General features: G+C 53.3%; 1 protein-coding gene across 1 annotated transcript in view; it reads left to right on the top strand.

The window, feature by feature from the left end:
• Window positions 1–20,400, top strand: part of LOC137357348 (ephrin type-B receptor 3-like) — a 41,522-nt gene extending 21,122 nt beyond the window's left edge. The window contains 7 exon segments of the mRNA XM_068023610.1: window positions 1,671–1,793; window positions 3,993–4,240; window positions 4,794–5,009; window positions 6,910–7,059; window positions 9,317–9,510; window positions 9,922–10,077; window positions 18,351–20,400. Of these exon segments, the coding sequence (XP_067879711.1) occupies window positions 1,671–1,793; window positions 3,993–4,240; window positions 4,794–5,009; window positions 6,910–7,059; window positions 9,317–9,510; window positions 9,922–10,077; window positions 18,351–18,459 (1,196 nt within the window). The 3' untranslated portion in view covers window positions 18,460–20,400.
• The last annotated feature ends 242 nt before the right edge of the window (window positions 20,401–20,642 follow it).

Here is a 20,642-nt window from a genome sequence, read left to right as displayed (position 1 = left end):
TTGATCTGAACGCCTGCAGGAATCAACAGATCTCCTGGCCTCTGCTACAACCTGGGAGTAAAACCATAGGGAGCATTAAAAAAACTTCTTGTTTTCAAATTTCTCTATTCATTCTAAAAAAAAAGGAGACAGCGGGGGATGGGAGGAAGGATGTTGATTAATGTCAGGAATCGGGTAGGGAAGAGTCCATTCAATTGTTGGTTGATGTGGGAAGGCCGCACTCCATGACTATGGCCAATGGTGGGATTATGGGGGGGGGGGGGGTGGAGTTGGTCCAGTTGGCGGAAGGAGGTCAGGTGACGTACCGTCCAGGAATGCATTCAGTCAGAGTGGGCAACCGAAGACCTCAATGGTGAAGGAGCCCTAAATCAAAATATCAGCTGTTCAACTTGGGAGATGTGTGAATCAGTGAAGACGTGGATTTAAACTTTATCTGGGCCTACTTTAGGCTGTGTGCCAGAAATCTACACGGCCCCCAAGGGCAAATAGTTTGGACATCCTGGCAACATAGTGATGGGTTCAAATTCCAGTGCTGGGAGAGCACGGGATTTCTTTTTTCCCCACCCAAAGGGTATTAGAGTAGTGGGACAAGTTTCTGGGGAAGGTCATTGAAACGGACCGTGTGAATGGGGTCAAGAGGCAATGAGGTGCAAAATCGGAAAATGTCCAACACGCTCAGCGGGTCTGCGGCAAGAGAGAAACGATGAGTTCATGTTTCAGGTCGATGACCTTTTCATTAGATCTGGAAGGTGTTGCAGATGAATAGTTTTTAAGCATGTTTAAAGCCAGGGGTTGGGTGAGCAGGGGAGTTCTGTAATAGGACAGAGGGCAGGAGTGATTAAAAGACAAAAGGCAGTGATGGTGTGAGGCAAAAGAAGGTGATAATGAGAAGTGTAAAGAGAGAAAGGATGGGCTCAGAGGAGGTGTAGGGAGAGATGGTTGTGTCGTGGTAATGTCGCTGAACTTGTAATCCGGGGGCCCAGGCTAATGTCCTGGGTGCATTTGAAGCACTGTTGTAATGTGGGAAAACAGGGCAGCTGATATGTGCACAGTAAGATCCCACAATGACCAAATGATCTGTGTAACTGATATTGGTTGAGGGATCGATCTCGGCCTCGGGCACCGGGGAGAATTCCCCCTGCCCTCCTTCCAGTCGTGGCCGTGGGACGTTTTATATTCACCCGCGAGGTGCCTTGGTAAAAGACGGTACCTCCCAACAGTGCAGCACTCCCTCAGCACTGGCACCGGGAATGTCAGCCCAAATTTTTGTGCTCAAGTCTTTGGAGTGCGATTTGAACCCTTTGGCTGTGAGGCAAGAATGCAACCCGCCAGGGCAAGAACTGAGGTGCAGCCCTCCTCCACCTCCAACACCTTCTGTCCGAGCGGAGTGGTGATTGAGGCCTCAACGCTCAGGCCTCCAAAAAGATGAGTCTCAAGGAGCATCAGGTGTGTTCTGAAAGAGAAGGGATTGAGGAATATGAAGGAGGGAAGGTTATGTGAGGCCGACTGCAGCTGGGAGAGAGGTTTCCACCATCCATTGAAGCCAGTAGCAAACTTCCAACCAACGTCATGGGCCTCATCTTAGTGGGTAAGAATGGGACCCAGACATGATTAGAAGCAAAAGGCTTTGAAGATTTACTCTCAGTAACTAAGTCTCCATTATTCTGCAGCTACTCCAGGAATAAAAGTCTACATTGATCCCTTCACCTACGAGGACCCCAATGAGGCAGTCCGAGAATTTGCCAAGGAGATTGATGTGTCCTATGTAAAGATTGAAGAAGTTATAGGAGCTGGTAGGTATAGGGCCTGCTTGGTGATGATGGACAAATTTGAGCCCGTTGCCTTTGGTGTCCAGTGTTCTTGTGATCTGGATTGGCGTGTATGTGTGTAAAAGAGACCAGGATCATATGCGCACATGCGTGTGTGTCTGCGGTGTGTGTGTGTGTGAGAGACTTGAACTCAATCACCTGTTTGTGTGTGAGGAAAAAGACTTGGATTGGGTTACGTATGGGTGTATGAGGAGTGCCATGTGTACACGTATGTTTCACCTGCACTACTTCATGTGTGTCCAGGGCATGTGCCCACCCCTTGATGTATAGTGGGGTCACCTATATGCGTGAAGCAGAATGGATTGTGATCTCCCATGTTACCCTAGGCCCTGCATGAACACTCATAAAGGGGTTATCTTGCTTATTTATAATTAATGAAACTTACCTGTATATGCACTTTATTTCTACAAAAACCTTGTGTCCTGTTGTGCCAGTTTATCCATTATAAGTTCCTGGCTCCAGTTTTAGAATGGGGATTGGCTATGTAAACTTGTCACGCTGTAGTTACAACCCTCCCACCAATGGTGGTGCTGCACATAGGAACCGGAGGAAGCCATTCAGCTGCTCGAGCCTGTTCCGCCATTCGGTTAGACCGTGACTGATCTGTGACTTAACTCCATCTACCCCCCCCCCCCCCCCCCCCTTAGTTCTGTCACCCTTAATCCCCTCACCCAACAAAAAAAATCTATCAATCTCAGTTTTGAATTTTCCATTTGACCCCCAATAGTTTTTTGGAGGGGAGAGTTCCAGATTTCCTGACATCACCCCTGAACGGCCTGGATCTAAATTTAAGGTTCTGCCCCCCTTGTTCTGGACTCCCCCCACCAGAGGAAATAGTTTCTCTCTATCGACCCGATCGAATCCTTTAATCATCTTAAACCCCTCGGTTAGATCACCCCTTAATCTTCGACACTCGAGGGAATACAAGCCGAGTCTGTGCAACCTGTCCTCATAATCTGACCCTTTTCGCCCCGGGGATCCTTTCTGGGGAATCTGCACTGCACCCTCTCCGAAGCCAATATATCCTCCCTGAGGTGTGGGGCCCAGGACTGAGCGCAGTTACTCCGGATGGGAAACTGGCCAGAAGCTTTGTACAACTGAAGCATAACTTCCACCCTTTGTATTCCAATCCCCTCGAGATGCAGGCCAACATTCCATCAGCCTTTGTAATTATTTGTCCTTGCACCTTTCCAGGAGCTTTTGTGGATATTTTCGTCTGTCGCTCCTCAGTTTTGCCTCTCCCATTTCCTTAACCTGTAGTAGAGAGAAACTCCCATATCCTGTAAAATTCTATCTCCCTGTTTCTTGAACTGCCTTAATGTTTGATGTCTAACTTTGAATTATATCATGCTGAAGCATTAAATAAAAAAGGGACACCTTGTATGACTTCAAAATGAGGACTGAATCACATCTATATATTCTAACCCAGTTATTCCGACCCATCCCAACGCTCGCTTTTGCCTCTTCACCTGATGTCTATTACTTGGTTTTGACTCTCCCTGTGCTTTGACATGGCCGATTGAGTAGTCCGTGGGCGAAGCAAGGAAGTTATGCTAAACCTTTGTAAATCACTGGTTAGTCTGGAGGATTGTGTCCAATTCCGGGCTCCACACTTTAGGAAGGATGTCGAGGCCTCCGAGAGGATGCGGAGTAGATTTACTGGAATGGGACCAGGGATGAGGGACTTCGGCTAATGTGGAGAGACTGGAGAAGCTGGGATTGTTCTCCTTGGAGCAGAGAAGGTTAAGAGAGGCTTGATCGAGGTGTTCAAAATTGTGAGAGATTTTGATAAACAAAGATTGACTGTGGGTGTACCTAGCGGGACACAGATTTAAGATAATTGGTAAAAGAGCCAGAGGGGGGGGGGGGGAGATGAGAATTTAGTTTTTACACAGCGAGTTGTTGTGATCTGGAACGCGCTGCCTGAAAGGGCGGTGGAAGCAGATTCGATAGTAACATTTGAATAAATATTTGAAGGGGGAAAGAATTTGCAGGGAAATGGGGGAAGTGCAGGATGTTGGGGGGGGGGGTACTAATTGGAGAGCTCTATTCAAAGAGCTGGCACAGGCAAGATGGGCCGAATGGCCTGATTCTCTGCGATTCTAAATCATGAGGTAGCATAGAGGCAAGACCGTTACGGTGTCTCCAATTTTCCCGTTGCAGGCGAGTTCGGTGAAGTGTGCCGTGGGCGCCTGAAGGTGCCGGGAAAGCGGGAGATCTACGTCGCGATTAAGACGCTGAAAGGGGGTTACACGGACAAGCAACGCAGGGACTTCCTGAGCGAAGCGAGCATCATGGGGCAGTTTGATCATCCCAACATCATTCACTTGGAGGGCGTCGTCACCAACAGTTGTCCAGTCATGATTATCACGGAGTTTATGGAGAATGGGGCGCTCGACTCATTTCTGCGGGTGAGTGAGTTTGAGCTGGGCCTGGTCCCAGAGAGGTCCTTTTCTGCGCATTCACAGGATGCGGGCATCCCTGGCGAGGCCAGCATTTATTACCCATCCCTGAATGGCTCGCTAGGCCATTTCAGAGTCAACCACTTTACTGTGGGTCTGGAATCACATGTAGGCCAGACCAGGTAAGGATGGCCGATTTCCTTCCTTAAAAGGACATTAGTGAACCAGATGGGTTTCTATGACAATAAGGTGGTTTCCTGGTCACCAATATTGAGAGTAGCTTTTTAATTCTAGATTTATTTAATTGATATTAAATTTCCCAGTTGCCATGGTGGGATTTGAACTTGTGTTTCCCAGATCATTAGTCAAGTCACGTAACCACAATGTATGTATCCAGGGATTTATTGTATAGTCTTGGCCTTGATTGTGACTCCAACATCTAGGAGTGGGACCTGAACCCACGATCTTCTGACTGTGAAGCAAGTGTGCTAGCCACCGAGCCACGGTTCTCTCGTTCCCTAAGGTTGCCATCTAATTGTTTCTTCCCCTGTGTTTCCCACAGCAAAATGATGGGCAGTTCACCCCAATCCAGTTGGTGGGGATGTTGAGGGGCATTGCCTCGGGCATGAGGTACCTCTCGGACATGAGCTACGTCCATCGTGACCTCGCAGCCCGCAACATCCTGGTCAACAGTAACCTCGTGTGCAAGGTGTCCGACTTCGGCCTGTCCCGTTTTCTGGAGGAGAACTCCTCAGACCCCACTTACACCAGCACCTTGGTGAGGATCTGTCTCTTTAAGAGTAAGCTCAAAGAGGTTGTATTGTTGGTGATCAACTGGAGTTGGTCAACAAATAGTGTGCATTTCGAGTACCTTTTAATGGAGCAAAATGTTTCAAGGCCCGTCAGCAGTGATTAAGCGAACTTGACACTGAGCCACACAAAGGAGATGTTAGGGACAGGCGACCAAAAGCTCGGTCAAAGAGGTCGGTTTTAAGGAGCGTCTTCACGTAGGAGAGAGAGGCGGAGAGGGTTTAGGGAGGGAATTCCAGAGCTCAGGGCCCCCAGGCAGCTGAAGGCATGGCCGCCAATGGTGGAGCGATGGGAATCGGGGGGGGGGGGGGGATGCGCAAGAGGCCGGAATTGGAGGAGCAGCAGAGATCTTGGAGGGTTGTAGGGTCTGGAGGAGGGTTAGAGAGATAAAGCGGTGTTGGGGTGAGGCCATGGAGGGAGTTAAAAAGAAGCTGAGAATGTTAAAATTGAAGCATTACAGGGCCAGGAGTCAAGGTAGGTCAGCCAGCAGAGAGGGTTATGAGCGAACAAGACTTGACGCGAGTTAGGGCAGGGGGGCTTCAGAAGTTTTTGATGACCTGTATGTTTGCAGATCGTGGAAGGGCAAGTCAGGAGTGCAGTGGAATAGTTGAGTCTAGAGGTAACGAAGGCCTGGGATGAGGGTTTCAGCAGCAGATGAGCTGAGGCAGGGGCAGAGATGGGCGACGTTGCGGAGGTGGAATTAGGGCATCTGTGTGATGGGGGTCGGAAGGCCAGCTGAGGGTCTGGCCCCATCTGATAGGCTGATTAAAGTTCTGGTCACCCAATGATGGTAGAGCCTCACTGCTCTGTGACTAGTCGTGCGGGGGGTGGGGTTGGGGGGGTGGCGGGCAAGAGATTCCAAAAATTCCCGTTATGGGGAAAGTTTACAAGGCGGTCCTCATCTCCTTTGGAAAGGAGACAAATCAAAATGAGGGTTTTTGAGATTTTTAAGGGCATGCACCAGGTCAAGGTTCACAAAGTAAAGGTCAAGACGGCAGGAGTAGGAATGGAAGTTGGAAAAGAACCTTTTAACCCAAGTAGCGGGCAATATGGTACGAGGGAATGAAATTGAGACACCCAGTGTGATCTTGGAGAGAGAATGGGTTGATTGATGTGGGGAGAGGTGGGTAGGTGAGGTCGATCTTGGGGAAGGATTTTCGAGCAGTGAGAGAAGGCTCACCTGTATTCCCAAGTCATGTCCTCGCTGCCCATCGTTTGACACTGGAAAGTGTTCACATGGAGGGTGGCCAAAGGCTGGAACAGCTGCCAGGAAAGGTTGGGGGTGCGTGGGAGAAGAGTGGGGGAGTGGTGGGCAGGAGACAGAGAGACCAGAGCTCTCAATTCACAAGAAACAGCTAATGAGTTCACTGGGGAGACAGTGGAGCTGGCCTTGTGAAAGGATGGGGTTATAATAAGTGACTATTTAATCTAACGCTATCATGTGGTCTTGTATAAAATCCAGTTGGCTGTCCTCTGATCCCATTATTTTATCCAGTGTGTTTCATTCCCAGTTGACCATTTGGGATTCAGGTGGCCAGTTGGTGGCTATTTTGAATAGTGGAAAAAAATGGCTGAAGCTAATTCCGAAGTATTCGAAAGTGGAAACATGGGGCGTGTTAAGGACGTAGAAGGAGAATTTGTTCAAACCCGTTGGGATTTATGATCGAGATTCCTGATAAGGGGGCGGAAGGTTATCGGGGGTAGGTGGAAATGGGGAGTAATCAGTTCAGCCATGGACTTATTGATTGGTGGAGCAGGCTCGAAGGGCCGAGTGGCCTATTCCTGCTCCTAATTCGCATGTTCGTATTCATCATTTGTGTTGTTTGCTTTTAATTATTCTAAATTAACAATTTCCCTTTCGGACACAGGGTGGAAAAATCCCGATCCGATGGACTGCTCCAGAAGCCATTGCTTTCCGCAAGTTCACCACAGCCAGTGACGTTTGGAGCTACGGGATCGTCATGTGGGAAGTGATGTCCTTCGGTGAAAGACCCTACTGGGACATGTCAAACCAGGACGTAGGTGTTCAGAGACTGCCTGGATCTAGCGCGCCTTTTAAATGGAGTGTCCCAAATTATTTCCTAACTTCTTGACTGTAATTTGGAACCGTTCCTGGTATAATGTCACACCCAGTGTTGAGAATTAGATGCGTTGCCTGTTGTTTTGTTTGTGTTAACACTCTTTTAAGGGAATGCATTAAAGAGGAAACATGCCAAGTACATGAGGGAGAAAGGAACAGAGGAATAGAGTCATTTACAGCACAGAAGGAGGCCATTCAGCCCATCGAGTCCATGCCAGCTCTCTAGAGCAATCCAGTCAGTCCCATTACCCTGCTGGATCCCAGTAGCCCTGCCAGTTCAAATCTCCCCACAATCTCCTTTGCTCCAAGGAAAACAACTCCAGCTTCTCCAGCCTAACCTTGTAACTAAAATCCCCCATCCCTGGAACCATTCTGGTAAATCACCTCTGCACCCTCTCAAGGACCCCTCACATCCTTCCTAAAGTGTGGTGACCGGAACTGGACGCAATACTCTAGCTGTGGCCTAACCAGAGCTTTATAAAGGTTCAGCATAACATCTCTGCTTTTGTACTCGATGCCTCTATTTATGAAGCCCCAAGATCCCATATGCTTTGCTAATCACGTTCTCGATATGTCCCGCCACCTTCAAAGATCGATGCCCATGCACCCCCAGGTCCCTCTGTTCATGCACACTCTTTGGTACTGTGCCATTAAGTCAATATTACCTCATCCGACCCCTTCTGCCATATGTCGATGGAAGAAGGGTGGGCGGAGCCTCATGTGGAACCTAAACACCAGCATAGACCTGATGGGCCGAACGGCCTGTTTCTGTGCTGGAAAACTCGATGTAATACCCTCCTCTCTCACATTTATGCTCTTGTTCCAATTATCCCAATTTGCAGCAAATACAATATCCGATCGTTTCGCTGTGCGGATTTTGAAAGGAACTGGTGAGGCAGATGGCAGTGGCAAGGGGCGGGAGTCTAGGACAAGGGGGTGTAACCTTAACATCAGAGCCAGGCCACTCGGGGGAGAGACGTTCAGACTCACCTCTTCATGCACAGGATGGTTGAAGTGTGGAACTCTCTCCCATTTACATGCTCGCTCAGTTCATCATTTTAAATCGGAGCTCGCCAAGACGTCTGCTGGCCAAGAGCATTAAGGGATTACGGAGCCAGGCCAGGTGAATGGAGTTGAGCCACTGATCAGCCACGGTCTTGTTGAATGTCAGAACAGGCTTGAGGGGCTGAATGGCCTCTGCCGGATGCTACAGGATCAGATTTCTTTCCTGCTGCTCTCAGGTCCCCCCCCCCATGTGACATGTACGCTTGCCCTCCGCAGGTGTGCCCACTCGTGAAACGGAGGCCCCTGCTCCTTGTTCTATTGGTTCCCATGGCAACGTTTGAAGAGCTGGACAATGAAAGAGATAAAGGGGGGAAGCAAGGGAAGGAGAGATGGAAGGAGAAAGGGATGAACGTAGAGGGAAAGGGGGAGAAACATATACACAAATGAACAAAGAGGGGACGATATGTATATGTGTGATGTGTACACACACACACCCGGTATGGTGGGACAGTGGTTAAGTTACTGGGCTATTAAACCGGACTGCATGAGTTCAAATCTCCACGAGAGCAGCAACTGAAACTATAGGACCTGTACTTGCTCCTTAAATCCCCAGAAATTCATTGCAACGTTCCCGAAATAGGGGGCCATCGATATAAGACGGTCACTTTCTCATTCTTATAAACTCTAGAGAATAAAGGCCCAGTCTATTTAATATTTCCTCAAAGGACAATCCCTTCATCCTAGGGATTAGACTGGTGAACCTTCGTTGCACTCCCGCTATAGCAAGTATATCATTCCCTAGATAAAGAGACCAAAACTGCACACAATACTCCAGGTGCAGTCTCACCAAGGATCTATATAATTGGAGTAAGACATCTTTACTCCTGCATTCAAATCATCTTGTAATAAAGGCCAACGTACCATTTGCCTTCTTAATTGTTTGCTGCACCTGCATGTTAGCTTTCAGTGACTCGAACAGAAGGATGTGTTGATAGGGTGAGTTGAAGAGGGTATGGACGGAGGCTCGTGTGGAACATAAACACAAGCATGGAGCAGATGGGCTGAATGGCCTGTCTCGGTGCTGTACATTCGATGCTTGACACTGAATTTGTTTGTACTTGAGTGGCTCGAGATGAGATGAGTTGACGGCTGGGAGTTAATGATTCACCGGCGTTGCTTTGCCCTCCCAGGTGATCAACGCCATCGAGCAGGACTACCGGCTGCCGCCTCCGACCGACTGCCCCACCTCCCTGCACCAGCTGATGCTGGACTGCTGGCAGAAGGACCGCAACGCCAGGCCCCGGTTCGGGCAAATCGTCAACGCGCTGGATAAGCTGATCCGCAACCCGGCCAGCCTGAAAATCGTGACGCGGGAGCTCGGAGCGTGAGTCTGCTACGTTCATCCGCCTGTCCTAAAGCCTCTCCGCCATTTTGAACGTGTGGGGGGGGAGAGGGGGGTGGGGCACCAGGAAAGGGGCGCCAATATGGCGGACGCTCCTCGCCACAAGCCCCAGGAATCGGCCCCGTTTCCTTTTCCCTGGGGAAAAAGGCGGACAAACGAGCGTTAATTTCGACCCCTCGGTCCCTTGAAGATTGGGCGCAATCACCGCAGTTTTGGGATATTGGTGTGCGCAAGTTGGCTGCCGCGCTTCCTGCGTTACAGCGCCGCATCATTGGCGGTAAAGCGCAATTGAAGCCGTCCTGAGGTCGGGAAAGGCGCTATAGAAATGAAAGTCAATCTCTGTTTTTACCTCGAGTAACGCCCCATCTCTTCTGACCCCCCCCGCTCCACCAGACTCTCGCAGCCCCTACTAGATCGTGGTACGCCGCACTACTCCGCGTTCTCGACGGTCGGAGAGTGGCTCAAGACGATAAAGATGAGCCGCTACGAGGAGAGCTTTGTCAACGCCGGGTTCACGACCTTCGACCTCGTCACTCAAATATCAGCCGAGTAGGTATCTCCTTTCAAAGCTCTCGCTGGTATTGACGGCCATCCTGCTGGTTGGCGGGGTAGGGGGAGGGCTGAGGGGGCACACTTCTGGGGTTGTCAACCTCTGGGAGCAAGACCAAACCCAGAGGGGATGAGCGGCTCCCAGTTGTTGGTTGTGACATGTTTGGACCGACTCGGTCTACTCCAGACTGACTGCGAGTTTCATTCCAGACCCGATTGTTTTATTTGTATTCTTTCACGGGAGATGGGAGTTGCTGGCAAGGCATTTGTTTGCCCATCCTTAATTGCCCTCAATGACTGAGTGGCGATTTCTGAGGGTACTTAAGAGTCAACCACATTGATGTGGGTCTGGAGTCACATGTAGGCCAGACCAGGTAAGGACATATGTACCTGTATTAGATTAGGTTAGATTAGAGATATAGCACTGAAACAGGCCCTTCGGCCCACCGAGTCTGTGCCGAACATCAACCACCCATTTATACTAATCCTACACTAATCCCATATTCCCAACAAACATCCCCACCAATCCCTATATTTCCCTACCACCTACCTATACTAGTGACAATTTATAATGGCCAATTTACCTATCAACCGGCAAGTCTTTTGGCTTGTGGGAGGAAACCGGAGCACCCGGAGAAAACCCACGCAGACACAGGGAGAACTTGCAAACTCCACACAGGCAGTACCCGGAAGTATGTCCTGGGAGTGTTTGATGGGGACAGTGTAGAGGGAGCTTTACTTTGTATCTAACCCCCGTGCGATACCTGTCCTGGGAGTGTTTGATGGGGACAGTGTAGAGGGAGCTTTACTCTGTATCTAACCCCCGTTTTCTTTTTTTTCCTTTCTTTTTTTGTAGAAGGAGCTGTACTCTGTATCTAACCCCCGTGCTGTACCTGTCCTGGGAGTGTTTGATGGGGACAGTGTAGAGGGAGCTTTACTCTGTATCTAACCTCGTGCTGTACCTGTCCTGGGAGTATTTGATTGGGACAGTGTAGAGGGAGCTTTACTCTGTGTCTAACCCCCGTTTTTTTTTATATGGAGACAGTGTGGAGGGAGCTTTACTCTGTATCTAACCTCGTGCTGTACCTGTCCTGGGAGTATTTGATGGGGACAGTGTAGAGGGAGCTTTACTCTGTATCTAACCCCCGTTTTTTTTTTTGTGGCCTTTATACCCCAGGCCCCTTTTATATATTTTATGTCGAGGGGGCCTTTATTCCTCAGGCCCCCTTTATATACACACTTATATTTTTAAAATAACTTTATTAAAAACAGAAATAAACAAAAACTCAAATTAAAATGCCATTTTCGGCGTCAATGATGCACTCCAGTCCCTGCGGTGCCCACCGGTCGCGGAAGGCCTCAAGTGTACCGGCGGACACCGCATGCTCCTTCTCCAGGGACACCCGGGCGCAAACGTAACCGCGGAAGAGGGGCAGGCAATCGGGGAGGACGGAACCCCCGACGGCCCGCAACCTGGACCTGTGAATTGCCACCTTGGCCAGGCCCAGGAGCAGACCGACTAGGAGATCCTCCTCCCTGCCCAAGCCCCTCCGCACCGGGTGCCCAAAGATCAGGAGCGTGGGACTGAGGTGCAGCCAGAATTTGAGGAGCAGCCCCTTCAGATACTCAAAGAGGGGCTGCAACCTCGCACACTCCGTATAAACGTGGAACACTGACTCGTCCAGGCCGCAGAAAGTACAGGCGGCCTGGGAGTCCGTGAACCGACTTAAAGGTCTATTGCACGGGACTGCTCTGTGCAGCACCCTCCACCCCAGGTCCCCGATGTAAAGGGGGAAGACTCCCGCGTAGAGAGACCTCCATCGGGGTTTCCCCTCGCCGCCAGATGGCAACGCGGACCGCCAGGGCGTGTCCGGCCGGCTGACTAGGGCGAGGAAGTGGAGAGTGTGCAGGAGCAGCCCGTACTGGAAACCCCTCTGCGCCGATTGGAATGGCACGGAGGGCATTTCCGAGAGGCGGCTCGGGTTGTGCGGGACCGGCTCCCGAGGAGGGTTTCGGGGCCTGGGTCCGATGAGCAGTTCCGGCCGAACGGGGGTCAGCTCCGCCGGGATCGCTCCGCACTCCCGAGCCCCCTCGCCACCCGCAGTGAGGGGCGTCCCGGGGGTTTCGGCTACTCCTCCGCCTGCCGGACCGTCCCGGGAGTCGGCCACCCGGACAGCCGAGGCGCTCTCCTCCGCCGGCGGGGGAGCGCCCTGACTGGAGGCGACCATGTTCCAGACTCAGAATAGATCCCGGAAAAAGACAGGTAACTCCCTCAGGAGGCACGGCTAACGGACTCCACTGGGAGCTGCATGTCGTCTTGAAGGCAGTGACAGTGGCAGAAAAAATACGTCGCCAGCGCACACCATCTGGGAGGACGCTCGACGTACAGGTATCTCTGCAGGGTCCGAAGGCGGAGAGTCGCAGCCTGGGTGCGGACGCACACCAGCGACTGACCGCCCTCCTCAATCGGGAGACTCAGGACCGCGGCAGAGACCCAGTGTTTCCTCTTGCCCCAGAAGAAATCGACGAGTTTCTTCTGGATCTTGGTGGCAAATACAGGGGGCGGGGCCAAAGTGACCAACCGGTACCACAACATGGAGGCCACCAGTTGGTTTATGACCAGCACTCGGCCCCTGTAGGAAAGCACTCGGAGCAGTCCTGTCCAGCGCCCCAGCCGAGCGGTGACTTTCGCTTCCAACTCCTGCCAGTTTGCCGGCCAGGCTTCCTCAGCGGGGCTAAGGTGGACTCCCAGATAGAGGAGGTGCGTGGTGCTCCACGCAAAAGGTGTCATCTCCTCCGGCAGGGAGTCCACCCGCCACTGACCAACCAGGAGTCCGGAACATTTCTCCCAATTGACCCTCGCGGAGGACGCGGCAGAAAAGGTCTGCTGGCAGTCGCGCATCCTCCGCAAGTCAAGAGGATCTGTGATTGCGAGGAGCACGTCGTCGGCGTAAGCCGAGAGGATGACCCGCATGGCCGGCTCGCGCAGAGCCAATCCCGTCAACCTCCTGCGAAGCAGGCACAGGAAGGGCTCCACGCAGATGGTATACAATTGGCCGGACACAGGGCAACCCTGACGCACTCCTCTCCCAAAGCGAAGGGGCGCCGTCAAGGACCCGTTAACTTTGACTAGACACTCTGCGGCGGCGTATAAAAGTCGGACCCGGGCCACGAAATGCGGCCCGAGTCCGAAAGCGCGCAGAGTCCCGAAAAGGTAATCGTGATCCACCCTGTCGAACGCCTTCTCCTGATCGAGGGAGAGAAAGGCGACCGACTGACCAGTCCTCTGGGAAAGATGGATCAGGTCCCGGACCAGGTGGATGTTGTCCTGGATGGACCGGCCCGGGACCGTGTAGGACTGGTCGGGGTGGATCATGTGGGCCAGCAAGGAGCCCAGGCGGGTAGACATAGCCCGGGCAAAGATCTTATAATCCGTGCTGAGGAGGGAGACCGGACGCCAGTTTTTAATCAGGCGGAGATCGCCCCTCTTCGGCAGCAGGACGATGACCGCCCTGGGCCACGAGAGGGGCATCTCCCCGGTCGCCAGGCTTTCCCCCAGGACCCACGCGTAATCGTCCCCCAGGACATCCCAGAACGCCCTGAAGAACTCCACAGTCAACCCATCCAGCCCTGGGGATTTGCCCCTCGAAAGCTGGTGGAGGGCGCCAGTCAGCTCCGCCAACGTGAGCGGAGCCTCCAATCCTTCGGCGCCCTCCGGGCTGACCTGCGGCAAGTCCTCCCACAAAACTCTGCGCGCATCCTCGCTGGACGGATCCGGAGAGAACAACGCACTGTAATAAGTCCGGATCAGGAGGCCCATTCCCTCAGGATCCGTGATCCGTCGTCGGCCAGCAGCTCTCTGAGCTGCTTACGGACCCCCCGCCATTTTTCCAGCGAGTAGAAGAAGGGTGAGGCGCGGTCCAAATCTTCCAGGATCTGGATCCGCGACCTCACGTACGCGCCTCGGGACCCTATGAGCTGCAGGTCCCTCAGCACGCCCTTCTTCTCTTTGTACGCCTGCCACAGGGCCGGGTCCACGACGGCATGACCGAGGCGGGACTCCAAGTCGAGCACCTCCCTCTCAAGGCGCCCGATCTCGGCTTCCCGCCTCTTGGTCGACCCCTTCGCGTACTCCTGACAGAAGACGCGGATGTGAGTCTTGCCCACATCCCACCATCGCCTCAAGGAGGGGAAGCTCCCCTGCTTCCTTCTCCAGTCGGCCCAGAATCGACAGAACGAGTCCCGAAATTGCACGTCCTCCAGCAGCCGGTTGTTAAAGTGCCAGTACGCGGACCCCGCCCGCGTGCGGAGCGGAGTAAACTCCGCCCACACCAGGCGGTGGTCCGAGCACGGCACCAGCCGCATGGAGGCCGCCGAAACGCGGGAGACGTACGCCTGTGAAATGTAGAGGCGGTCGATTCGCGACCCCCCTCCTCCAGACCTCCACGTGAAGGCGCTGGAGTCGGGATGGAGATTCCGCCAGACGTCCACCAAGTTAAGGGAGCTGATCAGTCCCCTCAACTTCTCCACCGACGCTTGGCCGCGCTGGGGACTGGAGCGATCCCCCACCTCGAGGGTGCAGTTAAAATCCCCCCCGAGGATGATGCACTCGCCGCTATCGATGGAGCTCACGAGAGCGGACACTTCTTCAAAGAAGCGCGCTTGCAACGCGCCGGGCCTGGGCGCGTACACGTTCACAAAGTGGAGCGGCACGCTACCCAGGCGAACGGCGAGGTGGAGCAAGCGGCCCGGCACTAGCTCCTTGACCCTCAAGATCTCCGGCTGAAAAGTCGGGGCCAACAAGATAGCCACCTCACGAGAAATAGGGGTGAGGTGACTCATGTGGACCCCACCCTGCCAGTCCAGGAGCCAGGTGGCTTTGTCTCCCGGAACGGTGTGGGTTTCCTGCAGAAAGCTCACCGCGTATCTCCCTTCCCTAAGGACTGAGAGATTGTGAAATCTGCGGTGAGCCCCTCTGCTGCCGTTGATGTTGAGGCTGGCTATGGTTATCTTCATGTCAAAGGTACTTAAAACCCGTCACCAACAGCTCACTGTGAGGAGGGAGTGGAAGTGCACCTGGCCCTCCACTCACCCAGCAACCCATTGAGGAACACATTAAAACGGCGCCTCTCAACCAGTTTCACGTCCGCGCACTTGCCCGCTATCTTAAGGGCGGCACGGACGGACTGTATGATCAGCGCCAGATTCGACCAACGGTCGAGGGCCAGCTGAACTTTATTGCGGCAACCCCTGCAAGCCGCGAGGAAATCCCGGAGTTACGCCGTGGGGATGAGAGGAGATTCGGTGGGAGGCACGAGGGACTCCACCACCTCACTGGCGATGGAATCAAGATCATCCTCCGTGCCCCGCACTGAATCCCCATCCTCCTCTGGGTCGTCACCGCCAGCGGCCGACACATCCACCACACACTGTGGGGCGGACGTCCCGGCCGCGCCAGCTGGTCCCGCCTCCGTCACGATCCCACCCCCAGGATCGATGGCGGAGGAGTCCTCTCTGGGTTCTATTGTAAAACTGGAGCCTGTAGGCACCAGCGGTTCAGGACCCCCCTCCACCTCCGTCCCCAGGGCAATGAGTGGTCCAGGGGAGACAGAAGTTCCGGACTCCGGGAAACCAGCCGGAGCCGAGACTGGAGGCGGAGGGAGGAGGCTATCTCCCGCTCCGCCAGCACCCACAGGCCCAGCAGATGGGGCAGCATTCTCAGTTATAACTGGGTCGGGTGTCTGCTGGTTGGTGGTGGACTCCGGCTGGGAGGCCCGACCCTCTGGGGCCTCGCCCTCCCCTTCATTCAGGGCACCCGACCCAGTAGCAGTGGCAGAATGGGCGGCGTCCCCAGGCTCCCCCACCACAAGCAGGGCCCCACTTACTCCTTCAGGAGGGGCCTCAAGTACCGGGGCCTTCCCCTCCCCTCCATCCTGAGGAATAGAGTGCTTCTGCCCGGACTTTGCAGCCTTGGTGGTGGCGGTAGGGGAAACCTGGGGACCCGAAACAGGAGACAGCTCCCCTCCAACAGATGGGCCCTGCGCCTCGGCCCCTTGTTACCTCTGTGGAGGGGTGCCTTCTCCTCTTTTTCCCAGTTGTGTGCGGAGGCTCAGAGACCTCCATATCATCAGAGGCCTCCACCTCCACACTCTCCTTTTTTTTATTCACCCTGGGCCTGAGCCCAGCCCTGGGGCAAGTTGACTTCCCGAGATCGGGCCTTGGGCTGAGCTCAGGCTCGGGTAGTGTCACGGTGTCCAGGGGACACGCCTCTCGATGTTTATTTCTCCTCCGCGCCTTCCTTCCACTTGGACGGTCACCCTCCTCCCTGCCGGAGGCCGTGAAAACCACAGCCTCCGGTACCGACTGAATGGTATCTGGTGGTGGTGTAGCGGGGGTGGGAGGAGGTGCAGCATCGCCACCCTGGGCCGCCGAGTTGGAGTTGGCAGCCGGGAGGTTGGGGCAGTTCTTACGAACATGCCCCACCCCCTTACAGACATGGCACTGCACCCCGTCCAAGGTCCAGAAGACGCGGTAGGCCGTCCCCTGGAATTCTACGTTAAAGTGGCCCTCTGTCACCTCCTCCCGCGCCAGCTGCATTAATAACTGGCGGCGGAAGGAGTACACGTGTCGGAGGCTGTTCTCCCGAAGACCGAGCGGGACTGGGGTGAGCCCCGTCTTTACCTCCCCCAGATGGTGCAGGTGGGGAAGGAGGAGCTCACCAGGAATGAAGGGCGGGACATTGGATAGAATGAGCCTTTGCGCAGTGGCCTCCAGGGGGTCCACTGGCAGAAAGGTCCCGCCCACGGTGAGCCCCTTGCTCAGAGCCAGGGACACCGCCCGCTCGGTCTTCAGGAAAAACACTGCCTTCCCGTACATTTTAGAGGCTGCAACAATGGCCGAAGGGCCGACAACCTCGGCCATTGCTTTCACGCATGCCTCGATAGTCATGTTCGGGTGGACGTAGCTCTTGACCCCATGTTTCGATGTTAATAAAGCAAACGGTGACGGGGCAACAGGTGCAGCCGCAGCAGCATGTGAACGGGAAGGCCCCGCCACCGGCGAAGAGGGGCTTGCCATGGGGTCGCAGAGCTACGCCCACCCCCAAGAAACAAAGCACACGACAGTTTTCTTAAACACAAACAATATGATGGGGAAGGGGAGGATGGGAATAGAGGAGGATAGGGCTGAAAATGACAAGGAGAGGAGAGGATAGGTGGCCGAGTGATGGAAGAGAGAGAACAGCTGCAAGGATGTTACACTTCAATTGGTGGTTGGAGCACCTTCCTGCAGAGTTGACAGTCCACTCTTCCAGTTAGGGGAGGGTTCTTCGCCTGGGTCGGTTAGAGCCGCCCGGTTCTCTCCCTTTTCTGTTGTTGTATAAGGATTTTCTTCAGCCGGGCAGCTCCAGCTGTCCCGAGCCACACAGTCGGGGGTGGGGAGGGAGCCCCTTTTGTGCAGGATGGCAGATAAACACAAGAGTTAGTACAGGGGCTCCCTATAGAATTTGGCAGCTCCACATCTGGATCTTCCGGTGCCTTCTCCCTCCCCCAACAGTCCAAACAACCAACAGTTCTCTGGTGCTCCAACACCCACCTCTCCAAAATGACTTGCAGGTCTTCTTAATCGTTGAAAAAGTGCAACAGTTCCTCAGTAAATGCAGCTGTCTCCACTCTATAGTCACCTCTTTGCAGTTATTCCACTCTCCTCTCCCAAGTTGCTGCAGTCTCCACTCTCCTCTCTGCAATTGCTGCAACACAGGTGCAGCTGCTCCCCGATTGCTGGCAGGAAGTGCTCCAAATTGCCGAGCCAATCCCAGTGCTGTACCTGTCCTGGGAGTGTTTGATGGGGACAGTGTAGAGGGAGCTTTCCTCTGTATCTAACCCCCGTGCTGTACCTGTCCTGGGAGTGTTTGATGGGGACAGTGTAGAGGGAGCTTTCCTCTGTATCTAACCCCCGTGCTGTACCTGTCCTGGGAGTGTTTGATGGGGACAGTGTAGAGGGAGCTTTCCTCTGTATCTAACCCCCGTGCTGTACCTGTCCTGGGAGTGTTTGATGGGGACAGTGTAGAGGGATCTTTACTCTGTATTGAAGGCCTGCCACGTAATAACAGATCTCCTTTAGCATTGCTCATGATGAGTCCAAGAATGTACAACAATATAGTGTGACAGCTAGAATGTGACGGGAAGTAAGTGCGAACACTGGCAGGAAGACTGCAAAACTTTGAACCGAAATTGCATTAAGTGTTGACGGTGGGTTTGCTTGTGGTTGTCTAGGGACCTGCTACGGATCGGAGTCACTCTCGCTGGGCACCAGAAGAAAATTCTCACCAGCATCCAGAGTATGAGGGCACAGGTGAAAAGCCCACAGGCAACACGCAACTGACTGAAATGGGATTCATGTGGAATAGGATAATGGCATCGGTGATAGAGAAGGAGGGCTGCAAACGTGGACCAGAGCGCTCTCGGACACCAAACTGTCTCTTGTTGCCGTTGGCTGCGTGGACCTTTGGGGAACCCAGTTGGATTCCTTGCAGCGGCCTTTCAGGGGGTCTTTTTAACTGTAGTTTTGCTCTTTGCACTTTCGAGGGTCCCCAGCTGTGTTTCTCCTACGGCACGCCCAAGTGCTCTTCCACCTCAATGGCGTCCATGTACTACTCGCCACCACCGCCCCCCCACCCCCCCCCCCCCGCCTTATGCCATCGTGATGGCGGAACTCTTTGACAGGTACCCCTCCACTCCCCCGTCCTCATTGTTTGCAGCCTTGCCAAGTGGGGATACTCGAACTTGTCTTGTCTTCGCGAAGACTCTGCTTGACATCGTTGGGCAAGGCAGGCCATTGGTCATGGGAAACGCCGGGACGCCTTGGATACTCCTTGGGATGTGACTGAGGGAACTTCCTGACGGGGTGGCTGCAACCGAGAGAAGGAAGTGGCCTCGACGTGGCGCTGACCTGCTGACACCATGATGGGAGGAAGGGACTATTCAGTGAATCCCAGTCTTCATATTGAAGATGAGAGAACTCAAATCGTGAACAGCAGCTTGGGAATGGGAGATGTATATTTTCCCAGTGCTGAAGTTTAATATTATTGCAGCTGGTTAATGTGTGGAATAACCCAAACGAGATGCCAACTCATCAGTTTTCATCTGAAAACACCTTCCTGCATTTTATACACGCGATATATCGATAGCCAGAGATTGGAACGCGATAAAGTGCAACCTAAGGACATTGTAGGCCGAGCAAAGCGTGACCTGGGCTGGTGCCCCTTCCTCAGAGTCGCAAAGCCTGAGGCCTACTAAACCTTAAGCCCAAGCTTTCCATCCCACTCCTCACTTTCCCCTCCCCCACCACTTTGATTGGGATGTATCTCCGGCTGGACAGACCTTCAACCCCACCCCACACCCCGGGGGTCATTAATCTGCCTGGAGGTGGGCTCCCAGACTTTTAATAGGAAGTCACGCCAATCTGGGGGCAGTGACGGGGATGGGGCTGGAGGAAGAGGTGGCGAGCAGACTGCCTGTAAAACGCAGAGGTTTTTAACCTTTTTAAAAAAAGAAACTGCTCTGGTTGCTGAAAATGTTTTATGTCACTGTTGTAGCCTGAGGGTGGCAGTGGTCCAAGGGTCTTTGCACAGGCCCCTCTTGCCTTTGTGACCCCTGACCCCTAACCCCATCGACCTCTGAACAACAGGTATCAAACCCCTATGGCCAGCTTTCTGAAGGGGCGTCAAGGGCTGGGTCAAAAACACACAAGGTGAAGGCTCCATTCCCTCCTTGGTCTGTAGGTCCGGGCCGTGGGACTCGCCCCCGGGTAACCATTTGTCACCAATTCCACCTCCAGACTGCTCGACGGTCAAGTTTGGGGAATGGGAGTGGATGAATTGGAAAGCCTAGGCCTTAATGTCGGGAGTGGTCAATTGGATAAGGTACAAGAAGCCAACAAGAAACCGCCAACAAACCCCTCGCCACACTCAATATGTCTACCTGCGCCTTGGTGGAGTGGGGGGGGGGGGGCGGTGGTGCGGGGAATAAAAGTAAGCTAAGACCACCTGAGGTAAAATAGACTTGACGATACAACGCTCATTTGCCAATAAAAATCTCTGGCTAGTTCCCACAATGTTGGCTTGTGCACAATGTTAAGGTCTGTGTTCCTTCTGTAACGATGAGGTGGTTGGAGGGGAGGATTGTTATTTGGAACCCCAGTGACGTCCCTGGTCTGTCGAAGAGCTGGGAGTGACTGTCCCACCAGTAATGACCAGGGATCACCATCCCAGCAAGAAAAGGGCCAAACCCTTGGTATTAAACTTTTTAAAATATTTAAATCGCATTGCGGAAGTGACTCGTGTATTATTTTCCCTCCCCTCCTCGTCTGGTCTCGGGAGCTGTTGTTGCGTTGCCAATTGACATAACTTACCCTGGGGCCTTCTACTCAAGCCAGAGGCTAGTGCGTGAGAGAGGGAACTAGGCCTTTTCCTATCATGCAAGCTGCTCGGCTGATGCGGAGATATGGCCTGAGGAGAATTTGAATTTAATTGTTCTTCACTAGATCCCTCAGAGATAACAGCCTTT

This window comes from Heterodontus francisci, chromosome 48 (assembly GCF_036365525.1).
Source record: "Heterodontus francisci isolate sHetFra1 chromosome 48, sHetFra1.hap1, whole genome shotgun sequence".
Classification (NCBI taxonomy): Eukaryota; Metazoa; Chordata; class Chondrichthyes; order Heterodontiformes; family Heterodontidae; genus Heterodontus; species Heterodontus francisci.
The sequence above is the reverse complement of the archived record's forward strand: the minus strand, read 5'-3'. Positions and strand labels throughout refer to the sequence as shown.